Consider the following 21236-nt stretch of genomic DNA (forward strand, 5'->3'; position numbering starts at 1 on the left):
CCTAACCTTCTCCCCAGGGAGACATTGCATCGGTCACAGTGCTGGGGAGTATGTGACCGAGAGAGGGCTTAAAACCGTTATCTTCTGCTGTTGTACATGTCTTTCAGAGGCTCAAACCCAAGGACAATGGCAAGATTCTGGGCATCAGAAAGCTGAAGGAAGAGCATGGCTGGAGACCTTCATGCTTCTGGAGCCGTGTGGCGTTTGCACATGCCCACTTCTTCCCACTGCGCTGGGCTGTGCTTAGTCGCTCAGTTGTGTCCGACTCTTTGTGACCCCGTGGACTGTAGCCCATCAGGCTCCTCTTGTCCATGGGGATTCTCTAGGCACGAATATTGGAGTAGGTTGCCTAGCCCTCCTTCAGGGGATCTTCCCAACCCAGGGACTGGACCCAGGTCTCCCACATTGCAGGTGGATTCTTTACCGTCTGAGCTATCAGGGAAGCCCAAGAATACTGCAGTGGGTAGTCTAACCCTTCTCCAGGGGATCTTCCCGACCCAGGAATCGACCTGGGGTCTCCTGCATTGCAGGTGGATTTTTTACCAGCTGAGCTACCAGGGAAGCCCCACTGTGGGAAACACCTTTTCCCCATGAACCCTTTGTTCCCTGCTCCTCCCACCTTCGTCCTTTCCAAAACAACAGTCTCTAGGGGGATTGTTTCAGAATTTCCTCTACTGTACTTATTTCATCCTGCTGCTCCCCAGAGGTCTGTTCTCAGCCCCTCTCCCTCAGGCCTGGGTCTGTATCCGCAGGAATTTGCTCCTAGGAAGCTGCAGCCCCCAGGGGGGCGCCGCTCACCTGGTTGGGTCCCGTCTGTGTGCACTCTGCATGCTTGTGGCAGCCTCCGTGGTTCTCCAAGCAGGGGTTGATCTCTTTAAAACAAAAATCCCACACCTGGCATGAGAATCGAGCCTTATTTTTAAGTAAAGGCATCTCGACAGATCCACAGGATGGCTGACCGACCAAGCAGAGCAGGTGTCAAGGCGCAAGTCGGTTTTCTTGGCAACTCTGCGGCTGAAATAACCCAACAGGGAGGGTGCTGACTGTGTTTTCTCAAAACTGACTCTTCGGGGACGGGACTGTGCCAGCAGAGGCATATCTATCTGCAGGCTTGACTCTGTCCCTCTATTGAATGAATATGAGTGTTTGCAGCCAAGGACTTGAAATAATAGAATTTTGGAGTCTGATTCAGCATGCTATGAATGAAGAGATGTAGGAATTAAAAAAAAAACACATTTGTAATCATCACAGTGTAATTGGCTCAGAGAAGAATCATCAGTAGATGCTCAATTTAGGAGGACATTTTGATGGCAAGCAGGACGTCTGCTTGGTGTGAAAGTGTTCCCTAGCCGATTGCTTATAAGCAGCCAAGAGAAAACAAGTAAATGGAAAACAAGTGGAGAGATCAGACAGCACCTTGACTGAGGGGTCAAGACTAAAGGCAGTTGGAAGTTTCAGGTGAGAGGTGGTACCTACCTATGCACACGATGCCATCGCCAGTGTAGCCCGCCTTGCACACGCACACCCGGCTTCCTGGGGTGGTTCTTCTACAGACAGCCTTGGCAGAGCAGCCTCCATTGCTGATCTCACAGGCATTGATTGCTATAGAAGAGAAAGATGACAAAGAGCAGTAGAGGAGGGGGGTGGAAATTGATGTGTTTTTACTTGAGTCATTGAGAAATAAAAGTACTTCAAAATGGCAGGCATTGGATTAAACATAGATAATTCAAAAGAACGCAAAGCTCTCGATGTCACTGGTGAATTCTACCAAACATTTAATAAATACTGTAAGAAAGAGGTACTAATATAGGAATACAAGATTGTTTAACATCCCCCAAGTCAATTAACAGAGCACAGCAAGAGAATGAAAGACAAAAACAGAATCATCCCAGTATAAGGAGTGAAGCCTTTTGTCAAAATTCAACATTGTTAATGATAAAAACACTCAATAGACTAGGAATAGAAGGCAACTTCCTTAACCTGATAAAGGACGTTTTTCACTTATGAAAAACCCACAGCTAAGATCATGCTTAATGACGGCAGACCAAATGCTTTCTCCCATGATTAGGAATAAGGCAAGCAGGTCTGCTTTTACCACTTCCGTTCAACACTGTGTTGAATGAAGGTTCTGATCAGGCTCATTAGGCAAGAAAGAAATAAAAGGCATTCAGATTAGAAAAGGTGTAAAGGCATTTCTGTTTGCAGATAACATGATGTGCTATGGAAAATCCTGAAGAATCCACTAAAAAGAATTAGAGCGAATCACTGAATTCAACAATGTTGTAGGCCACAGGATCAGCAGTCAAAAATCAATTGTATTTCTACACCATAGCAATGAACAAACTGAAAATGAAATTAAGAAAACAATTCCACTTACAATAACATCAAAAGATGGACTCCATTAACAAATTATAAAACACTCTGAAAACTACAAACATTGTGGAAAGAAATAAAAGATGACCTAAATAATAGAAAGACCTTCCATGTTCATTGATGGAAAGAATTAATATTGTTAAGGTGGCACTACTCCCCATATCTGATCTACAGATTACATGCAATCTGTCAAAATCCCAGTTAACTTCTTTGCATAAATTGACAAGCTTATCCTAAAACTCCTATGTAAATTCAAAGGGCCCAGAACAGTCAAAACAATCTTTAAAAAAAAAGAGCAAAGTTGAAGGACTCACCCTCCCTAATTTCAAAACTTACTACAAAGCTTCAATAATAAAGACAGGGTGGAACTGGTAGAGGGATCCATATGGAATTAAGAGTCCAGAAATAAACATCTGTGGTCAACTGATTTGCCACAAAGGTGCCAATATGTTATTTCCATCACAGGAAGAATGATCTTTTCAAAAATTGATACTGAGATAATTAGATATCCATATGCGAAAGAATGAATTTGGACCTTACTATATATACAAAAGGGCTTCCCCGATGGCTCAGTGGTAAAGAATACACCTGTCAAAAGCAGGAGACATGGGTTTGATCCCCAGGTGGGGAAGATCCCCTGGAGGAAGGCATGACAACCTACTCCAGTATTCTTGTCTGGAGAATCCATGGACGGAGGAGCCTGGCGGGCTACGGTCCATAGGGTTGCAAAGAGTCGGACAGACTGAAGCAACTGACTACACAGGCATGTATACAAAAATCAATTCAAGGTGGATCAAAGATCTGGAGTCCTGAGGTGTGTGTATGAGTCCTGGCTTGCCCTTCATTCACCATCTGACTTTAGACAAATGACTTAGAGTGAATTTTGGGGTACCCCCATACAAGTCTATGCACAGGTTTGGATAATGTATGTGGAAGTCTTATAGAAATATTGAGCGTTACATTAACTTACAGATGACAAAATGATGCAAAGAGAAGTCAAGCAGCTGTCCCCAGGTAATACACACTATAAGAACATAGATTTAAACCCAGGGAGTCTAACGACAGGACTGTTTATAACAGCTGCCGTTTTGCTATCTCCCCCCAAAACAGGGGGCAAGAGAAACATTACAGTTACTTGTCTTTCCACTGTTTTCACTGGTATGTTGAACACATCCTACTTCAGGGAACACCTGAGACAATCCCCAGGGTCAGACGGTCTAGAACGCAAATTGGTGAGGACTTCCCTGGTGATCGAGTGGTTAAGAGCCCACCCGCTTTATAAAGCAAGGGACATGGGTCCAATCCCTGCTCTGGGAAGATTCCATGTGCTGCAGGGCAACTAAGCCTGTGTGCGGCAAGTACAGAAGCCCACATGTGTTACAGCCCGTGCTCTGCAACAAGAGAAGCCACCACAGTAAGAAACCTGTGCACCACAGCTAGAGAGGAGCCTCCCACTCACCACAACTAGAAAAAGCGAACACAAGCCCAAATTTAATTAATTAATTAAAAAAAGAAAGCAAACTGGTGCAATCATTGCCTAGCTCCACCACAATCTGGACTGAAGCGTTCCTGGACACAGTGTCAAGAGGAAATGATGCTGTTTCCATTTTTTTCTAGCACTGAATATGTATTGGTCATCATAAGAGTGTTAGCTCACATTTATCAAGTGCTCTGTGCCAGGAGTGTTCACAGGTAGTAATTAAGTCATGCTGTCATCCAACAATCTATTGAGCAAGATTCTCTTATGACCTACAACTTACAGATGACAAAATGACACAAAGAGCAGTCAAGCAACGGTCCCCAGGTAACACAAACAGGAAGAACATGGATCTGAACCCAAGGAGTCTAACATTGGGGCTGGTTTTGACAGCTGTCTCGTTCTGTTGTTGTATATGGAGAGGTCATTTCATCCCAAATCTCTCTGCAAGGGACGGAGTTTTATGTGTACTTTATAAATGAGCTAAGGGTAGTTTAGAGACCACCCAAGGCCATGTGGGGAGTGGGAAAGAGAACCAGGGCTCAAACCTCTTTGTGTCCCATTTCAGAGTCCCCATGCCCAGGCCACACCCTTGGTCAGCCAAATCCATGGTTTTTAAAGCTCTCCAGGTGATTCCAGTTGTGGCCAAGACTTAGAGAAGAGAACCAGGGCAGTGGCCCCGGACGTTCCCAAACCAACAAATCTCAGCCGTGAATAGGAGGTGTCCTGCCTCTGAATGAGACCAGCTACCCTACCACATCCAGTTCTCCATCACTTCTTGGTAACAGCTGCCCATTTGTTTATTTTTGGCCGCATCACATGGCATGTGGGATCTTAGTTCCCTGACCAGGGATCGAATCCACACCTCCTGAATTGGCAGCGTGAAGTCTTAACCACAGGACGACCAGGGAAGTCCTGTAGCTGCCCATTTAGTCTGCAGAAACACAGATCTCTCAGTAGTTTGAGTTACCCTCCACCCAGCAAATTCCTTCTCTACTTACCTGTGCAGATGGTCCCATTCCCCTGGAATCCTGCTGCGCATTTGCATAAGGCTGTGCCATTCGGATTGAGAAGACAGCTGCCAAGAGAAAGGGCAAGTGGTGTTTGCAGAAAAATGCACAACATCCCGCCTGGATGGGACTCACAACACGCCTCCCCCTAGGATCCCGGCTCCTGCCCCATGAGGCACTCAGACGTCTCCCCTAAGGCTTGAGAGGAGAGTTGATCCCTAGCACAGCCCCGCCATGGGGGGTGGGGGTGGTCAGTCACTTTTCAGGCAAACAACAGAGTGTGTATATGGAGGCATTGGTCCAAGGATACGGAGGGCAACTGCCCATCTTCAGAGAGCATCCTATGTGCTTGAACCGATACTTCACACACTACTTCACATAACCTACACAATATCCAGTAGCCCTAACAGGTAGGTCAGTCATTCTTCCCATTTACAGATGAGGAGACCAAGGCTTAGAGGCATTAAATAAGTGGCTCAAGGTCATATAATCAATGGAAACGACAGAGGCTGATTCAAGTCTAACTCCAGCTTCTGGACTCCTAATGAATTAACCCATTAAGCTCCTCTGGGTGTTATGAATATGAAGTTCACTTGTGAAGACGGGAGGCTTGGCTGTGAATTGCAAGTAAGGTTTGATGAAATTGAGGCCCAACAGGCTCCCTCTGCTTCTGTGAAAGGGTCCCTGAGGCTTGGATTGGGGGTAACAACTGGTACTCTGCCAATGTGCCAGGTAGCCCAGGGGGCAGCTTGTTCAAAAGGCTGGATCTGGCAAACTGATGGTGGCCTCATTTTAGTTTTATACTTAAATATATAATAAATCCTCAGAAATGGCCTCAGGAAGCTGCTTCCCTAAAGATGGGGTCTGGTGGACACACACTATTAGGAAAAATCCCCTCTGCATCGCTCCCAGAGGTGGCCAGAGGGCACCTACTTGGCGCTGGTGTGGCAGGTCCCGTTGCAGTTGTCTTTTGTGATCTCTGAAAAAAGAGAACCAAATGCTGTCAGCCTTTCTTTAATAAATCTCACTCAGGAATAATCTTTTAGTACTTGGTGGTAGGAAATGATTTAGTTCCTCACAAGTTAACTGGTACACATCATGGGAACTATGTGACCACGTAAATCCTCTTTTACCTTGGTTGCTAGGAAGCTCAGAGACAAATCTGGTCAAACACGCCAATGGAGTGTCTCCTGTGTGCCAGGTTTGTGCTAGGTGGTAAGGCTGCACACTACTCCCTGGGGCTTAATTTCCTATTTTATTGGGTTGGCCACAGAGTTCATGTGCATTTTGATAAGAGCTTATGGAGGGCCCCAAATGAATTTTTTGGCCAGCCCAATATTTATACTTTCTATGTTTCTTATTCTTTTTTTTTCATCATTTCGCTACAGAGAGATATAAAGAAGCAAATTTTATTGTTTAGTCACTAAGATGCGTCCTACTCTTTGTGAACCCGTGGACTGTAGCTCCCCAGGCTCCTCAATCTATGGGATTTCCCAGTCAAGAATACTGGGGTGGGTTGCCATTTCCTGCTCTAGGTCGGGACCTTCCAAATCCAGGGATCAAATCCACAACCCCGGTCACCACTGGCAAGTGTATTCTTTACCTCTGAGCCAGGGAAGCCCAAATAAGCAAAAACCTAATTATAATTAAGTTACTGATGTTGTTGCTTTGCATGTGCCAGAATAGCCCAGAGCCTGGCACGCAGCAGGTACTCACTACCTATTTGCTGAATTAATTCCTAAGTTTCCTGGAACAACATTATGTTCTTATTCTTGGATGCCCAGCTAACAGGTACTTCCTGGCAGGGGAGGATCCAGAGAGAAATTGTTAGAGATGATGGAGAAGCACCCACTGGGTTGGTGGCTCAGGCTAAGAGCTTTTGGGAAAGAAATCTTGTTAGGCCTGGCCACGTTACATAGAAGGTCCTGAAACGGAGATCTGGCTGTGAAAGTGGTCGTGCTCTGTGTGAGGGGGAACGTTTGCAGATCCCAGGGAGGCAGGTGGGTGCAGTGCCGTCCTGTGCTTTGATGGGTGCTCGTCCTTGAGTCTGGAAACCTCTTTCTCTCTGTCCTGTTTCTGAAACCCCAGTCACCTTTTAGGTCCCGCTCTATGAAATCTGCCCGAGACCTTTGATTCAGTTAATTGATAAGACACCACGTGGTGTGCTCTTTTGAGAAGGATGTGGCGCCCCTATCTGACCTCAGAGGGAAGAGTGCAATGATCGATTAATGATGTCTGACATGACTCGGGGGTGGGGAGTTTGCATGCGAACAAAGGACAGTCTAGTCTGGTCTAGAGGCGCTTTACTCTGCACTCTTATATTGCAATGTTTTGAATATGACTGAACATTTATTTCCATTACTAGGCTGAAGCTCCTAGTACAGGACTACAGATTGTGCTCCTTGTACAGACTGTGCACGGGAGACCAGGCTGGAAACTGGGCAAGTGCCAACTGGCAAATAGCTTTGTACTACACCCTCCTAATGGAAGCAGAAGATATTAAGAAGAGGTGGTAAGAATACACAGAAGAACTATACAAAAAAGATCTTTATGACCCAGATAACCATGATGGTGTGATCACTCACCTAGAGTCAGACATCCTGGAATGTGAAGTCAAGTGGGCCTTAGGAAGCATCACTAAGAACAAAGCTAGTGGAGGTGATGGAATTCCAGTTGAGCTATTTCAAATCCTAGAAGATGATGCTGTGAATATGTGCACTCAATATGCCAGCAAATTTGGAAAACTCAGCAGTGGCCACAGGACAGGAAAAGGTCAGTTTTCATTCCAACCCCAAAGAAAGGCAATGCCAAAGAATGCTCAAACTACCGCACAATTGCACTCATCTCACACGCTAGCAAAGTAATGCTCAAAATTCTCCAAGCCAGGCTTCAACAGTATGTGAACCATGAACTTCCAGATGTTCAAGCTAGATCTAAAAGAGGCAGAGGAACCAGAGATCAAATTGCCAACATCCGTTGGATCACAGAAAAAGCAAGAGTTCTGGAAAAACATCTACTTCTGTTTTATTGAAGTAAACATCAAAGCTTTTGACTGTGTGAATCACAACAAACTGTGGAAAATTCTTCAACAGATGGGAATACCAGACCACCTGACCTGTCTCCTGAGAAATCTGTATGCAGGTCAAGAAGCAACAGTTAGAACTGGACATAGAACAACAGACTGGTTCCAAATAGGGAAAGGAGTATGTCAAGGCTGTAGATAGTCACCCTGCTTATTTAATTTATATGCAGAGTACATCATGAGAAATGCTGGGCTGGATGAAGCACAAGCTGGAATCAAGATTGCCAGGAGAAATATCAATAACCTCAGATATGCAGATGACACCACCCTTATGGCAGAAAGCAAAGAAGAACTAAAGAGCCTCTTGATGAAGTGAAAGAGGAGAGTGAAAAAGTTGGCTTAAAGCTCAACATTCAGAAAACTAAGATCATGGCATCCAATTCCATCACTTCATAGCAAATAGATGGGGAGACAGTGGAAACAGTGACAGACTTTATGTTTTTGGGCTCCAAAATCACTGCTGATGGTGACTGAAGCCATGAAATTAAAAGAGGCTTGCTCCTTGGAAGAAAAGTTATGACCAACCTAGAGAGCATATTAAAAAGCAGAGACATTACTTTGCCAACAACGATCCATCTAGTCAAAGCTATGGTTTCTTCCAGTAGTCATGTATTGATGTGAGAGTTGGACTATAAAGAAAGCTGAGCACCAAAGAATAGATGCTTTTGAACTGTGGTGTTGGAGAAGACTCTTGAGAGTCCCTTGGACTGCAAGGAGATCCAACCAGTCCATCCTAAAGGAGATCAGTCCTGAATATTTATTGGAAGGACTGATGCTGAAGCTGAAACTCCAATACTGTAGCCACCTGATGTGAAGAGCTGACTCATTTGAAAAGACCCTGATGCTGGGAAAGATGGAAGGCAGGAGGAGAAGGGGACGCAGAGGATGAGATGGTTGGATGTCATCACCGACTCGATAGACATGAGTTTGAGTAAACTCCGGGAGTTGGTGATGGACAGGGAGGTCTGGCATGCTGCAGTCCACAGGGTTGCAAAGAGTCGGACATGACTGAGCGACTGAACTGAACTGAACACCCTCCTAAGGTGTTCCTCCTATAGGCAATGAAATTTCTCCTCCTGGAAGCAATGGAGAATCACAGCAGGTCACTAAGTCCTGGAGAGTGGGTAGCAAACAATACTACTGTAGTCCAGATGTTTATGTCCCCTGTCCCCAGTTCATACTTTGAAATGTACTCTGCAATATGCTGGTACTTAAAGGTGGGGACTTAGGTGATTAGGTCATGAGTGTGGAATCTTCATGAATGAAACTAATGTCCTTACAAATGAGACCCTGGAGAGTTCCCTTGCCCCTTGTACCATCACGTGAGAAGACAGCCCTCTGCAACCCAGAAGAGGGCTGTCACCAGAACCCAGCCATGCGGGCACCCTGATCCTGAATGCTAGCCTCCAGAACAAAATAACTTTCTGTTGTTTATAAGCCACTCAGTCTATGGTACTTTGTTACAGTAGCCTGAACAGACCAAGACATCTGTGCTTTAGAAGGTTCTGTGTGGCAGCAGCGTGAAGAATGGAACGCAGGGAAATGTGACAGAAGGCCAAGAGATGGATCACAAGGGTACTGGTGAGAGGGCAGCAGGAGGCAGGAGGTGAGATGGTTTCCCTACGGTACTAGGGACAGGGCGGGGGGAGGCTGAGAGGGAGGCTCCAAGACTGGGTGAGCAGGTGGGGCGGACTGGGGTCTTTCTCCACAGTAGAGCAAGCAGGAAGAAGATGAGTCTGGTGGTTCGTCCTTGGCCCCGCTTTCTTCCCCTCATGGCACAAATACACCTCTACCTGCTTAATGACACGTATGTCTCCAGCCTTGGCCTCATTCTCGAGCCTTCCACCCACACACTCACACCTGCTCTGTCTGGGAACCTTCCGCATCTTCCCCAGACTGCCGGCCGCTGGGGCAGGGACCACACACTGCTCACTGCCGTGTCCCCCGGCGGGAGCTCCAAGTATCAATGAATGAATAAGTGAGTTAATGCCTCCTGGGAGCCTCCACCTGTGTGTTCTCCCGCCCCTCAAACTCACCCGCCTGCAAACCGCACTACCTCTTGCACCCTGCCCCTAAGCTGGACTCTTCCAGAACTGGCCCATCATCTGCACAGTGGACCCCTCCCTCCCTCTTCCTTTCTTCTGTATCTCTAGCCGCCTCGTGCTCTTGATTCTAGCTCATTTGACAATCAAGTGTCTGTTTTCCCTGCCACAGTTAGGCCAGCACCTTGGTTCATATTTTTGTTAACTGCCTCCTGAAAACCTGTGCAGCCTCCAGGTTGCTCCCGGTCCCTTTCAATGCGGTTGGTCCTCCTGTGCCCATGCAGGTAGTCTAAGATACAGCAGATGACCTCCTGATTATCCTTGGCTGTCACTTCTGTCATGCTCTGCTTTAGGGATTCCCCCAGGCTGCCTTCCTGTGTGTGTGACCCCGTTGCTCCCCACTTCCGTCTCCCAGGTCCTCTAAACCCGTGCTTGGCACACCAGCACTTTACATTTGCTCTAGGGTATCCGCGTGGCTCGAGACCATTTACACTTCCAACTTCAGCTTTTCGATGAAACCCGTGTTACCCCGATTTTCAGCATCACCAGGAGTGTTGGGCAAAGACACTCCTGATAACTCCATATCCCTTAGCCCTCACTGGGCTGTCAGGCACCTGTGACTCCTCTCCAGCTCCCGCCCCAGAAGAGGGGGACTCTCTGATACCTGCTTCCAGGGGTAATCTCTCCAATCCAGTGTCAGAATGACCTTTCTAAAACACAAATCACATCATACTGCTGACTTGCTCAAAACCCTTGAACGGCTTCCCAACGGGAGGCTTCAGCAGAAGGTCTGCCACCCTTAGGCTTCCATGACCTGACTGCTGCCCACATCTCTGGCTTGTTCTCATTCCACATTCGTCTTTGCCTCTATATTCCTCTCATCCTGCAATCCTGTGGTTCTGTAGATGTGCAGAGCTCCCCCACATCTTTGGGCTTTTCCACAAGCTTCTTTCTGTGTGAAATTTTCTCTCTGCTCATCACTCTCATGGGGACACATTAGGAATCATCAGTGCAGCAGGAGGAGGGAGGGTTCAGGAAAATGGACCGGCTCAGACAGTGGGGAATAAATTGATATAATCTCTTGGCAGTAAGTAGCAAACTTTCCCCCAAAGTACCAACTGCTAACTCAGAAATCCCATCTCAAGGAATCTAACCAAATGGATTAGTAAGATAAACGTAAATATATATGAGTATATACACACATATACATGAATATATATATATATGAATGAAACAGTCTTTGCAGCATTGTTTATGATAGCAGAAAACTAATTTTCAGAACATGGTAAAGAGAATGGCTACCCACTCCAGTATTCTTGCCTGGAAGATTCCATGGACAGAGGAGCCTGTCCATGGTGGGCTACAGTCCATGGGGTCACAAAGAGTCAGACATGACTGAGCCACTAACACAGTCTGATAATCGGATATTATATAGAAATTAAGAAAAAAATTATATTTCTCTATGTATTTATTCATGTGAAAAGATATTGATCATATGTATCATGTGAAGTGAGAGACTCACAGAACTGTGTGCAGAACATGGTCCCATACACACGTCTATACCTAGAAAAAGGTTGGAAATATTAATGATAGTTTTCTCTGTGCCTTGGGAATATGAATGATTTTTCTTTTTAATGCTGTTATTTTGCAAACTATTTTTGCTGCAAGTAGGAATTATTGCCAAAGAAAGAAATGAAGATGCCATTTCTATTTTAGGAGGAAAAATGTAGCTGCTGAGAACAGATCACAAGCAGCAGAAGGCTGGCTCTTACCACTGTCACACTTCACTCCTCGCCAGCCCACGTCACAGTTGCAGGCGCCATCACCCAAGGGTCCTTGACTGCATCTCCCGTGGACACAAGCACACGCTAGGTGGGAACACAGCCACACACTGTCAGATGTCTGACCTGTGTTCAACAACTCACTTTTCATTGACTACAAAGGTTCACTTCTGTGCATTTAAATCCTCCAGTCCGCTTCCAGATAATTAGTGTCACTAAGGGGTGGGTGGGGGAAGGGGTTGGATTCCCAGGAAGGGCAGGGGGCACGGGAGTGGGCTAAATGGTGAAACAGGTTGGCTTCAACAAAGACCACCCTCTGGGGACTGTGTAGCACTGTGGGGCGGTGACCCAAGCAGTGTGAGAGTGTCCTCGGCTCAGGTCATCAGACGAGCCAAGGTTATGTGGGATCCCTCAGGACGGACCATGTTTGTTCCCTGAGAGTAGGGTTCAGAGAGAAGTCCGCTAGGATCCTATAAACCTGCTGTGGCACCGCCTTCATTGACTACATAGAAATGGTGATTTCTTTGTTATGCAGCAGTGTGGTGAGTGTCTTTAGGACCTGGGTGAAAGCTAAGGATGCCTTTCTCAGAAAAAAGCATTCAGCCTTGGGGGTTTGCGGGCCCCTGTGAGGATCATCTGTGGATCCTAGGTTAGGAAATCCTGCATAAATGCAAGTATATAATTCTTCCATATAACACAGAAAAAATCAGCACAGTAATGCCAATTACATATTATACAGCCCAATTATAATGATTCAATTATATATTGATTTTGTCTGGCTTGGACTGGCTGATGAGAAAACAGTGATAGCCAGGTCACATGCATGACTCTCAACAGAAAGTAGAAAAAATGCTTTGTTTTCTCATCACGGATTAGGAAACCCCTTCTTTCCTGTCAGCCACCTCATAAATGTGTGTCCCTGGGCACAAGAAAGTCAGGGTGAGAGACTGCAGGTGACTTAGCTAAAACAGATCACAATTTTTGAAAAAACAACATAAAGCATGTGGCTGGCTGTGTGGACCAATAGCGTGACCGTCACGTAAAGGGCGTGATTCAAGAACAAGGCTTTGGAGGGCAGCAGGGTGTGCATTCAGATCTCATCAGGTGTGACCTTGGGGGAAGTCATTCAGCCTCTTTGCCTTAAGTCTTCATTTGTAAAAAGGGGGCAGGAACACTCCAGTATATACGGTTCCTGTATGGATTAAATGAGATCCTGTGCACAGATCTGCTTTTCAAACAGTCACACAATGTCCAAAACTGAGTGTAACCAGAGATCAGGGCCCGCAGACCCATAGAGAAACACGGTTGGGCTGGAGAATGTCAGTGGGCAGACTGGGGCGGGCAGGTAGGTGCAGGTTAGTTAGTCCTGAAAATGTTTGGCGTTGCTGCCCAGTGCAAATGACCCAGCACAGAAGTTCCTGTAATTCACATGCTGATGGCGGGGGGCGGGGTGGGCAGGGTTCCAGCCTGCCCTGGACACAGGCTGGTCAGGGAGCAGGTGTTTAGACTCTCTTTCCGCCTGCACTCCCGGCTGGTCTGGGGAGCCCGCTGGGCGGTGGCGGGGTGCGCACCTTGGTCGCAGTGGATGCCGTACTTGCCCTCAGCGCAGGTCTCGCAGGCCGTCCCGCTGAAGCCCCGTCCACACTCACACGCGCCTGTGCCATTGACTCCGTCCAAGCAGATCCCGTTTCCGAAGCAGACGTTCTCAGCTTTCCCTGGGCAGGGCTGGCACTGGGGGCCAAAGTAGCCTGCACAGCATTCTCTTGTCTGAAACAGAAGGGCCAGGCTGGGCGGGGACAGGGCCATACCGCCGTCCTCTGGACATGTCCAGCCTCAGTGTGGACATCTTGCAGGCGGGCCTGGATGTGTGCCCATAGCCTTGACCCCATGTGGAATGGTTATAAGGGGTGGGGACAGCATCCCCCCAGAACGGGGCAGCGGGGCATGCAATTTCCACGGGTGCCAACACCAGCATGGAGGCTTCTGCTGAGGAGCTAGGAAGGACCGGAAGGAAAAAGGCAAGCAGGAGGGGAGGGTGAAGAAAAGTGAGAAGGGAGGAGGGGTAGCAGGAAGAAAGAGTCATGTAGGTGATGCCAGATGGGCCCTGTTGTTGTTTGGTCTCCAACTCTTTGTGACTCCATAGACTGTAGCCCGCCAGGCTCCTCTGTCCATGGGATTTCCCAGGCAAGAATACTGGAGTGGGTTGCCATTTCCTTCTGCAGGGGATCTTCCCAACCCAGGGATGGAACCCATGTCTCCTGCATTGCAGGCGGATTCTTTACCACTGAGCCAGCTGGGAGGGGCCCGGGTCATCCCCAAACCTGGCCCCTGTGTGTTGTGTTATTTCATTTGGAACTGAAGGTTGGGAGGCAGCTGAGACCTCTGACATTCTATAAATGACTCTCTTAGTTCCGGGAAGCCCTGCAGGATTATCTGCTTGCTTGGGCCTACTTTTATTCTTGAGTGCACTAAAACAACATCTCCTGCAGCTGCACACTCCACAGCTTAAGAGCCGAATCACTGGCCTCTAGGATTGGCAGAGACTGTCTTCTGTGAAAGGAGCAGGACCGGATGTTATAGAGAATTTTCCTGCAGATTCCAAAGCCACAGCCGAGAGGTCCCTAGCCCTGGGGTTCCACTTTTCTAAATGACCAGGCACCCCTGTTCTTGCCTCAGGGAGTTGCCCATTTCCTGTCTCTTTCCCTTTCTTGTGAGAACAGGAAGAGCCTCTTAGCCTCCTGGTCCCTCTATTTCTTCATCATGAGACCGAAAATTGCAGCTGTCACCAGGGTACTGACTGGTAGGGCTGTCCTGAGTTTTGGGGCTACTCCGGTTATTTTGAGTGACAACTGTAATGGAGATAATGAGGCGACTTCCCTGGTGGTCCAGCGGTTAAGAATCCGCCTTGTAATGCAGGGGATGCGGCTTAAACCCCCATCCTGGTCAGGGAACTAAGATCCCACATATCATGAGGCAACTCAGCCCATGCGCCAGAACTAGAGAGTCCATGTGCCACAATGAAAGATCCTGCATGATGCAGTGAAGGTCTCACATGCCACAACTAAGACCTGATGCAGCTAAACAAATCAATATTTAAAAATAATGAGAAGGAAGGCAAGATGGCAGAAAGAATCCATGCAAAGGCACTTTGAAAAGTATAGCATATGATTATGTTTCTCAATATTACTGCCATTGTTAGAAGGCTTGTTAAATTTATACTCACAATGACGGTTTTCACACACTTTGGCTGGCACCCAAAGAAATGGGATCGCCTGCCCATGAAATAAATGGTATAGAGACATCTCCTCGTCTCTTCGCCCTATGAAATAACAGCAATTATATTAATATCAGCTTTTCAGTTAGGACAAAGCTTTCTAATCTCTGAAAGCAAGGAGGTGGGTGATACATTGCTGTCTCTCTGATTGAAACATTCTGGGAAGAGAGGGGGTTGGCTTCCTGGAGCTGCTTCATAAAAAAGAAAATGCAACATTGAAATGTTGGCTGTCAGAATACTAGGTGGCAAAATGCCGATAATTATCCCTTAAAGTGATACTCCATAAAGAGAACTTTTCTTTAGAAGATTAGTTCAAGTTAGGAAGAGTCATAGAGTAACACAGATAAAAGCATCTTTCCAACATTGGACATTGAGCTGAGACTTGGCTTCTTTTTATTTATTGGTTGATGGTCTGCCTTGGTCTGAGGCAGGATTAAGGCTGTTTACAAAGACTTACACAAGAGTAAATGCAAACTCAAGTGAGAAGTCAGCATTGTTATTGTCATAAATTACTATTGTGCCATGGAAGGTGCGTGTGTGTTGACTGTAATCGTTGGAGCATCCTCTGAAGCACTTTTCCCTATAAACAGCCACAAGAAACAGAGAGGTCATTCATTCAGAGATATGTGTATCACCCCCCAAGTCTGTCATGTGTTTCTTTGCGAAAGTTAGTTATAACTTCAACCATAAAGGGAATCTGGAAGGTGGGTCTCCTCAGGGCTTGAAACAGTGTTACTGCGAAGTCCACCTCCTCTGATAAGATTTCCTGCTCCTGTCCTCAACCAGCTACTGGGATATGAAAGATGCAGAAACGGAAAAATCCCTTCTTCCATTGGGCGTTGACTGAGATGAGCTCCTGTTTCTATTTATTTATTAATCAAAATTTTGCTTTGGTTCAAAAAAATGGATTTAAGACTTTAGAAAGATGCACACAAGATTAAGAAGGTGAGATTGAATTAAAACCCAGTGAAGGATGGAGGGCAGTGAAATGAGGTGTGCTGGAGACTCACTTTCTAATTCAGACCTCCCTGTAATCCAGAAACAGTTTTATCAAAGAAGATATCAAAGAAATACTTACTAGTGGTTTAGTTCCAAATGGGCAGATGGGCGACTGGGGACACTTTCCACACTTTCCCTTGGTAAAACACAGAGGCAAAGTGAGTATTTCATGGTTATTACTTTTAATCAAAACAAGGCTGCAAATATTTTCCAGACTTGAGGCTTAAGGTTTCAGGCTATAGAACTGCAAATCAGAAGCTCATCTGGCTAACCTCTTTCATGTCCTTTGAGCCAAACACTTCAGTTACTTTGGGTCATGGACATTGGAGCATCACTTTCTCCACTGTACATTTCAGATGCTTGTAATCTTGTAACCTGTGTGAGTCTTAACTCAGTTAAATCCTAATTCTTTTAACACCAACTCTCATTTATTGAAAACCCACTATTTAGTGAATTGGGCCAGACTGTGAGATTAAAGAATGCATCACCCACAGTGCCCCCAGCCCCAGGGGCACACTGTCCAACTGAGAGGTCAGCAGGGACATAATATCCACTGTCATGAGACAAAGATTCACAAGTGAAGAATGACAGACATTTTAAAAGTGCCAGCCTGTTCCGAAACAGGAGGAGGCCAGTGTGACTAGTTCTTAACTTGGCACCTACTGGATGGTAGAGCTTGGTCACTCCCAGCTCTCGCTCTGGGGCCAGACTGCCTGAACTTGAACTCCTTCTTTGCCACTTGCTAGCTCTGTGAACCTGGGCATGTCACTTAATCTCCCTATGGCTCATTTCCCTCATCTGCAAAATGGGCAGAGTGATAGCACTTACTCTGCAGGGTCTTGTGAGGATTCCATGGGTTAATACATGTAACATGTTTAGAGCAGTGCCTAGCACATAAAAAGTGCCCAATAGATGTTAACAGTTATCATCACTACCGAGAGAACCTATACCATCTCATGGAGTAAAAAGTCTCAGTTACTTGTCCTATATTATACTGAAATGATCCATTTCCATATTTTCTCTCCTGGTAGACGATGGTGGGCCCAACCCTGTCAACGGGTGTACCGGGCTCCTTCCCTGTGCCTGTGCTGGGTATGACACATTTTCCCCTTGAGGAAGACCATGGCTTTGAAACCCTGCTCAACACAACCCTTCAGGCAGCCTTTCCAAGGCATACAAGGCACTGGACTGTAAGCCCATTGAGGGCAAGGGTCATGGTCTTATTTATTCCTATAGAGCCACAAGCAAGTATGCTCCTTGGCATTTAGAGATGTTCCTTTAGTGGTTTTTTGAACTGAACTGAGATACCCTTAATAGATGAGTCCCAGGCTTTCAAAATTATAAAAAATAAGCCAACACTCTTTAGTGACATTGTTGGTCTTGGATAGAACTTACTCGTACGATAGTAGTGTCATTAATATCACATCTATTCTTCTGAATTTCCAGCACTTTCCCCAAGCCATGGATCACTCCCTTGTCAGTGGCAACATTGGTGTAGTTTATCGGAGCCTCGTTTACATAAAGCTGTGAACAGGAAGGTTAACTGTCAGTTTTTACTACAGTGATTTTAAGGGAAATAAGGACGATAGGGATTGGAGGATGTCAGCATGACGCTAGCCTAGGAGATACTGCAATATTCACCTGGCAGGTGTAACACCCTGTACTGGAGACAGCTCTGCCCTGGGAGAGGGCAGTCTGAGTGACAGTTCTGCGTCTGGTACCTTCCACCTGTGTGACCTTGGGCCAGTTGCTTTTCCTCTTTGAACCTCAATTTCCTCCTTTGTAAAAAGAAGAGGTTGCTCCTGATAATCTCTAAGTTTTCTCTCCAACATCCAAATGATTGGTTTTTACTGTTCAAAAAATTCTGAATCATGATCACTATGTTAGTGCCATTGATAATATGTCTCCCAGGATGTGCTCAGCCATGCCAGTTATTGGTGGTCCCAGAGGTGTGGATGCCTTCCACAGCCAAGACATAGAGAATGAAACTTAGCATCCTTTTAGCATATCTCTGCTTCCTGGTTAATTTGCAAGCACCCCTCAGTAAGACTAAATGACCGTTATATAAGAATAAAAACAATATCTGAGTGTTTTAGAGTTTGCAAAAATGCGTTCTACCAGACAGATCACCTTCTAGGCTGTGGAGACTGCTCAGAGGTCTGATTAACCGTATCCTGCCTTCCTTGGGGCTGCGCTGGTGTTCTCAGCACGAGGTACTGTCTCTGTACTGTCTTTGCCTAGTATGTCAGCAAGTGTGTAAGACATGGGAACTAATCTCTAACTTAAATTCAACTTTGAGTTATAACTCGTTTGGTTTTGATTTTTTTTAATGGAAGGAGATCTTAATGATTGTTTAGTACAAAATAAGTAAAGCCATTAATTCATTCCTGAGTATAACTAATATAACTGAAAACAAATGGTTGTTTGAAAAACTGGGGGAGGGGTCATATGGGCTTCCCTTGTGGCTCAGCTGGCAAAGAATCTGCCTGCAATGCGGAAGACCTGAGTTTGATCCCCGAGTCGGGAAGATCCCCTGGAGAAGGAAATGGCAACCCACTCTAGTACTCTTGCCTGGAGAATTCTATGGACAGAGGAGTGGGACAGGCTGCAGTCCAATAATCGCAAAGAGTCAGACATGACTGTGCGACTTTCTTTTCATATGTGTGTGTGTATAGGTGTAGCAGGACTGAGGTTGCGAGAAGAGGAAATTCTTTGTTGTACTAAACAGATGTCAACTTCATATCTAACGAGCATTTAAAAATGATTAACATCTCCCAAACTCCCCAAAGCATCAAGATTGAAGTGACTCTATTAAGTGTTTAAATTTGAACTTCCACTGAATACTAAAGTCCCTGACGATTTACTTGGAGTCAAGTGAATTTTCATGGGATGTTGGGCTGAATCATGACTGAGGTCCACAGAAGTGGTCCAGGGCCTGTGTAGGTTTGGAGAAGCAGCAGGGGTCTCACTTGTGGTGTCAAATGGTGATCACAAAACAAATCTGCAGAATTCCAAGAGGCTGAGCTGATTTAAAATATCAAAATGTCAGAACTTCTGATGTTGTAATACTGTTGATTTGGCATAAAAAAATCGGAATCATTTTTCTTATGAGATATACTTGAAGAATTACAAGTTGCATTAGAATTTTGATCTGAACACAAGTCTCTTCATTTAGACAGCATTTTCCCACATCTCTGTTGTCCTGAGAGTGAATGAGTTATCAATAAAAGCAAAACCTCTATTGTAAGATAGAAAGGATATTTAAGAGAGAAAGCCTCTATTGTAAAAGGAAAACAAGCTCTAGATCAAAGACTTTTCAAACACGTGGAAAATAAACATGACAGAATCAAAACTGATTGAACTAACCAGAATATTCATTTCTACATGATGAATAAAAGATAACAAAGATAAAAACAAAAATATAAGGTCCTTATCAACAAAAATTGCCTTACCTGGAAAAAAAAAGAAAACGTTTTTAAAAGGATCTCCTCAAAATTATTATACAATAGGTAAGATTATTTATAGGCATCAGAGGGAAATATTCGGCATTAGATTATTTTCTAAGTAATGAAAAACCAGAAAGACTTTAAAAAGAAAAAAAAAAAAAACCTGAGCATGTTAAAAAAAAAAAAAGAAAAAGAAACTACACACAAAATTCACTTTGGCTTCAATGATGACAACACTGAGAATATTGTTTTCAAAATTGTGCTTTTTAAAAAAAATGCGCTTTTTTATAGGGAACAATATTACCGCTTAAAAATTTGGGATTAAATTTTCATCATTTTAATATAGAGCTTAGTTTCTCCTAAATAATCATTAGTTTTCATTAACTTTTCTTGTGAGAATTTATACCAGAGTCACATAGTGAATTTCTTATTGAATTTTCAGATTGATTGTTCCACTGGCTGTTTGACATAGGTACATAGAATTGCATACTGAAATGTTTAAAATATGTATTTAGTCTAAATTCTTTTTACAAATTCTAAACACTTTAAGTGCTTAGAGGTTGTGTGAGATTAATACTGGGATACTGGGGTGGGGGCAGTTGGCCCTAGGTCTGCAGTCTGTATGAACAAGCAGTGGTAATACTGTTCATTCATTTGCTGCTGGATCCTTCCTTCACACTTCAGGTGGCTCCTTACACCCTGGGGCCATGCCATTTCCGGGGGGTTACGTTTGGCTGCCAGGTTCCCTGCCAACTTGGAGGTGGCTTGGGGACTGTCTGTTATCAGGAAGCAGAACTGAAGGGCCCTGTGACTGCTGGGATTCAATCCCATGACCAGTCAGGGCCACACTGATGGTCTGAGGGCTGGTGATGGGGTGGACAAGGGGGGGCTTCCCAGTCTGGCCCAGTCGTTACTTTATGGTGGAACACAGACAGCTGTCTGCTGTGGATAGGGCTGAGGAAGTGCTGGTGAAGATTATGCAATGCGGAAGTGATGGCGGATGATGGACCCAGGACGCCCATTGCTGGGTTTTCAGGGAAAGGATCGCACCTGGTCATCGTGGAGGAAGAAACCGAGGAGGTAGGAGAAGCCCAGCATGGTCTCCCGGTGCATGCCATTGTGCAGGTCATTCTTCAGCAGCTTCTCCTCTAAGACCACATGGTACCTGAGTATGTCTTCCTCCTGGACGACACACAGAAGGGAAAGTCAGCCCACAGGCCCACCAGTCCCCGGGCACTCACTGGGCACTCACTGGGCATCATCCCAGCTGCATGTCATCATGCTTGCAGCGGCAGCTGAATCTGAATGGCAGAGACCTGTGACTCCCAGCGTGGTTTTTTCATGTCCCCCTCTTCCCCAAGACGCCAGCGCCAGCCTGGCAATGCGCTCTCCTAGGGCCCCCAGGGACCCTCCTCCAACATCAGAGCCACTAGGCGAATGGGCCCCGTCCCCCACAGGTCTGAGTCACCGCTTCCCTGGGCCCCTCCATGTTTCTAGGTTTTAGTTGTCCTGACCTCTTTCCTTTCTTCTCCCAGCCTTTGGGGTTATAGATGCTTCTATGCTATCTATTTTACCTTTCAATTATATTTATATAGCTTTATACCCAATAAACAATTCATAATATTAAATTCCCTCTGGTATGGTTTCTGTCTCCTGATGGACCCTAATTTTTTTTTTAGTAATAATTTTTACCTTTCTATACTAATATCTTTTTCATGGAATGGCATTTTAAATACAGTTATGAGTGCCTGT

At 45.5% G+C, this 21236-nt stretch overlaps 1 protein-coding gene across 2 annotated transcripts in view; it reads right to left on the reverse strand.

The window, feature by feature from the left end:
* STAB2 (stabilin 2) overlaps positions 1–21236 on the reverse strand; it is a 174634-nt gene that overhangs the window by 48627 nt on the left and 104771 nt on the right. For both annotated transcript variants that reach the window (XM_043880899.1, XM_043880898.1), the window contains 10 exons: positions 20535–20666; positions 17434–17562; positions 16118–16174; positions 14989–15084; positions 13337–13532; positions 11757–11852; positions 5794–5839; positions 4852–4928; positions 1477–1602; positions 799–872 (listed from right to left, as the gene is read on the reverse strand). In XM_043880899.1, the coding sequence (XP_043736834.1) occupies positions 799–872; positions 1477–1602; positions 4852–4928; positions 5794–5839; positions 11757–11852; positions 13337–13532; positions 14989–15084; positions 16118–16174; positions 17434–17562; positions 20535–20666 (1029 nt within the window). The remainder of the gene's footprint in view (positions 1–798; positions 873–1476; positions 1603–4851; positions 4929–5793; positions 5840–11756; positions 11853–13336; positions 13533–14988; positions 15085–16117; positions 16175–17433; positions 17563–20534; positions 20667–21236) is intronic.

The sequence above is a fragment of the Cervus elaphus genome, chromosome 22 (assembly GCF_910594005.1).
Source record: "Cervus elaphus chromosome 22, mCerEla1.1, whole genome shotgun sequence".
In the NCBI taxonomy this organism is placed as follows: Eukaryota; Metazoa; Chordata; class Mammalia; order Artiodactyla; family Cervidae; genus Cervus; species Cervus elaphus.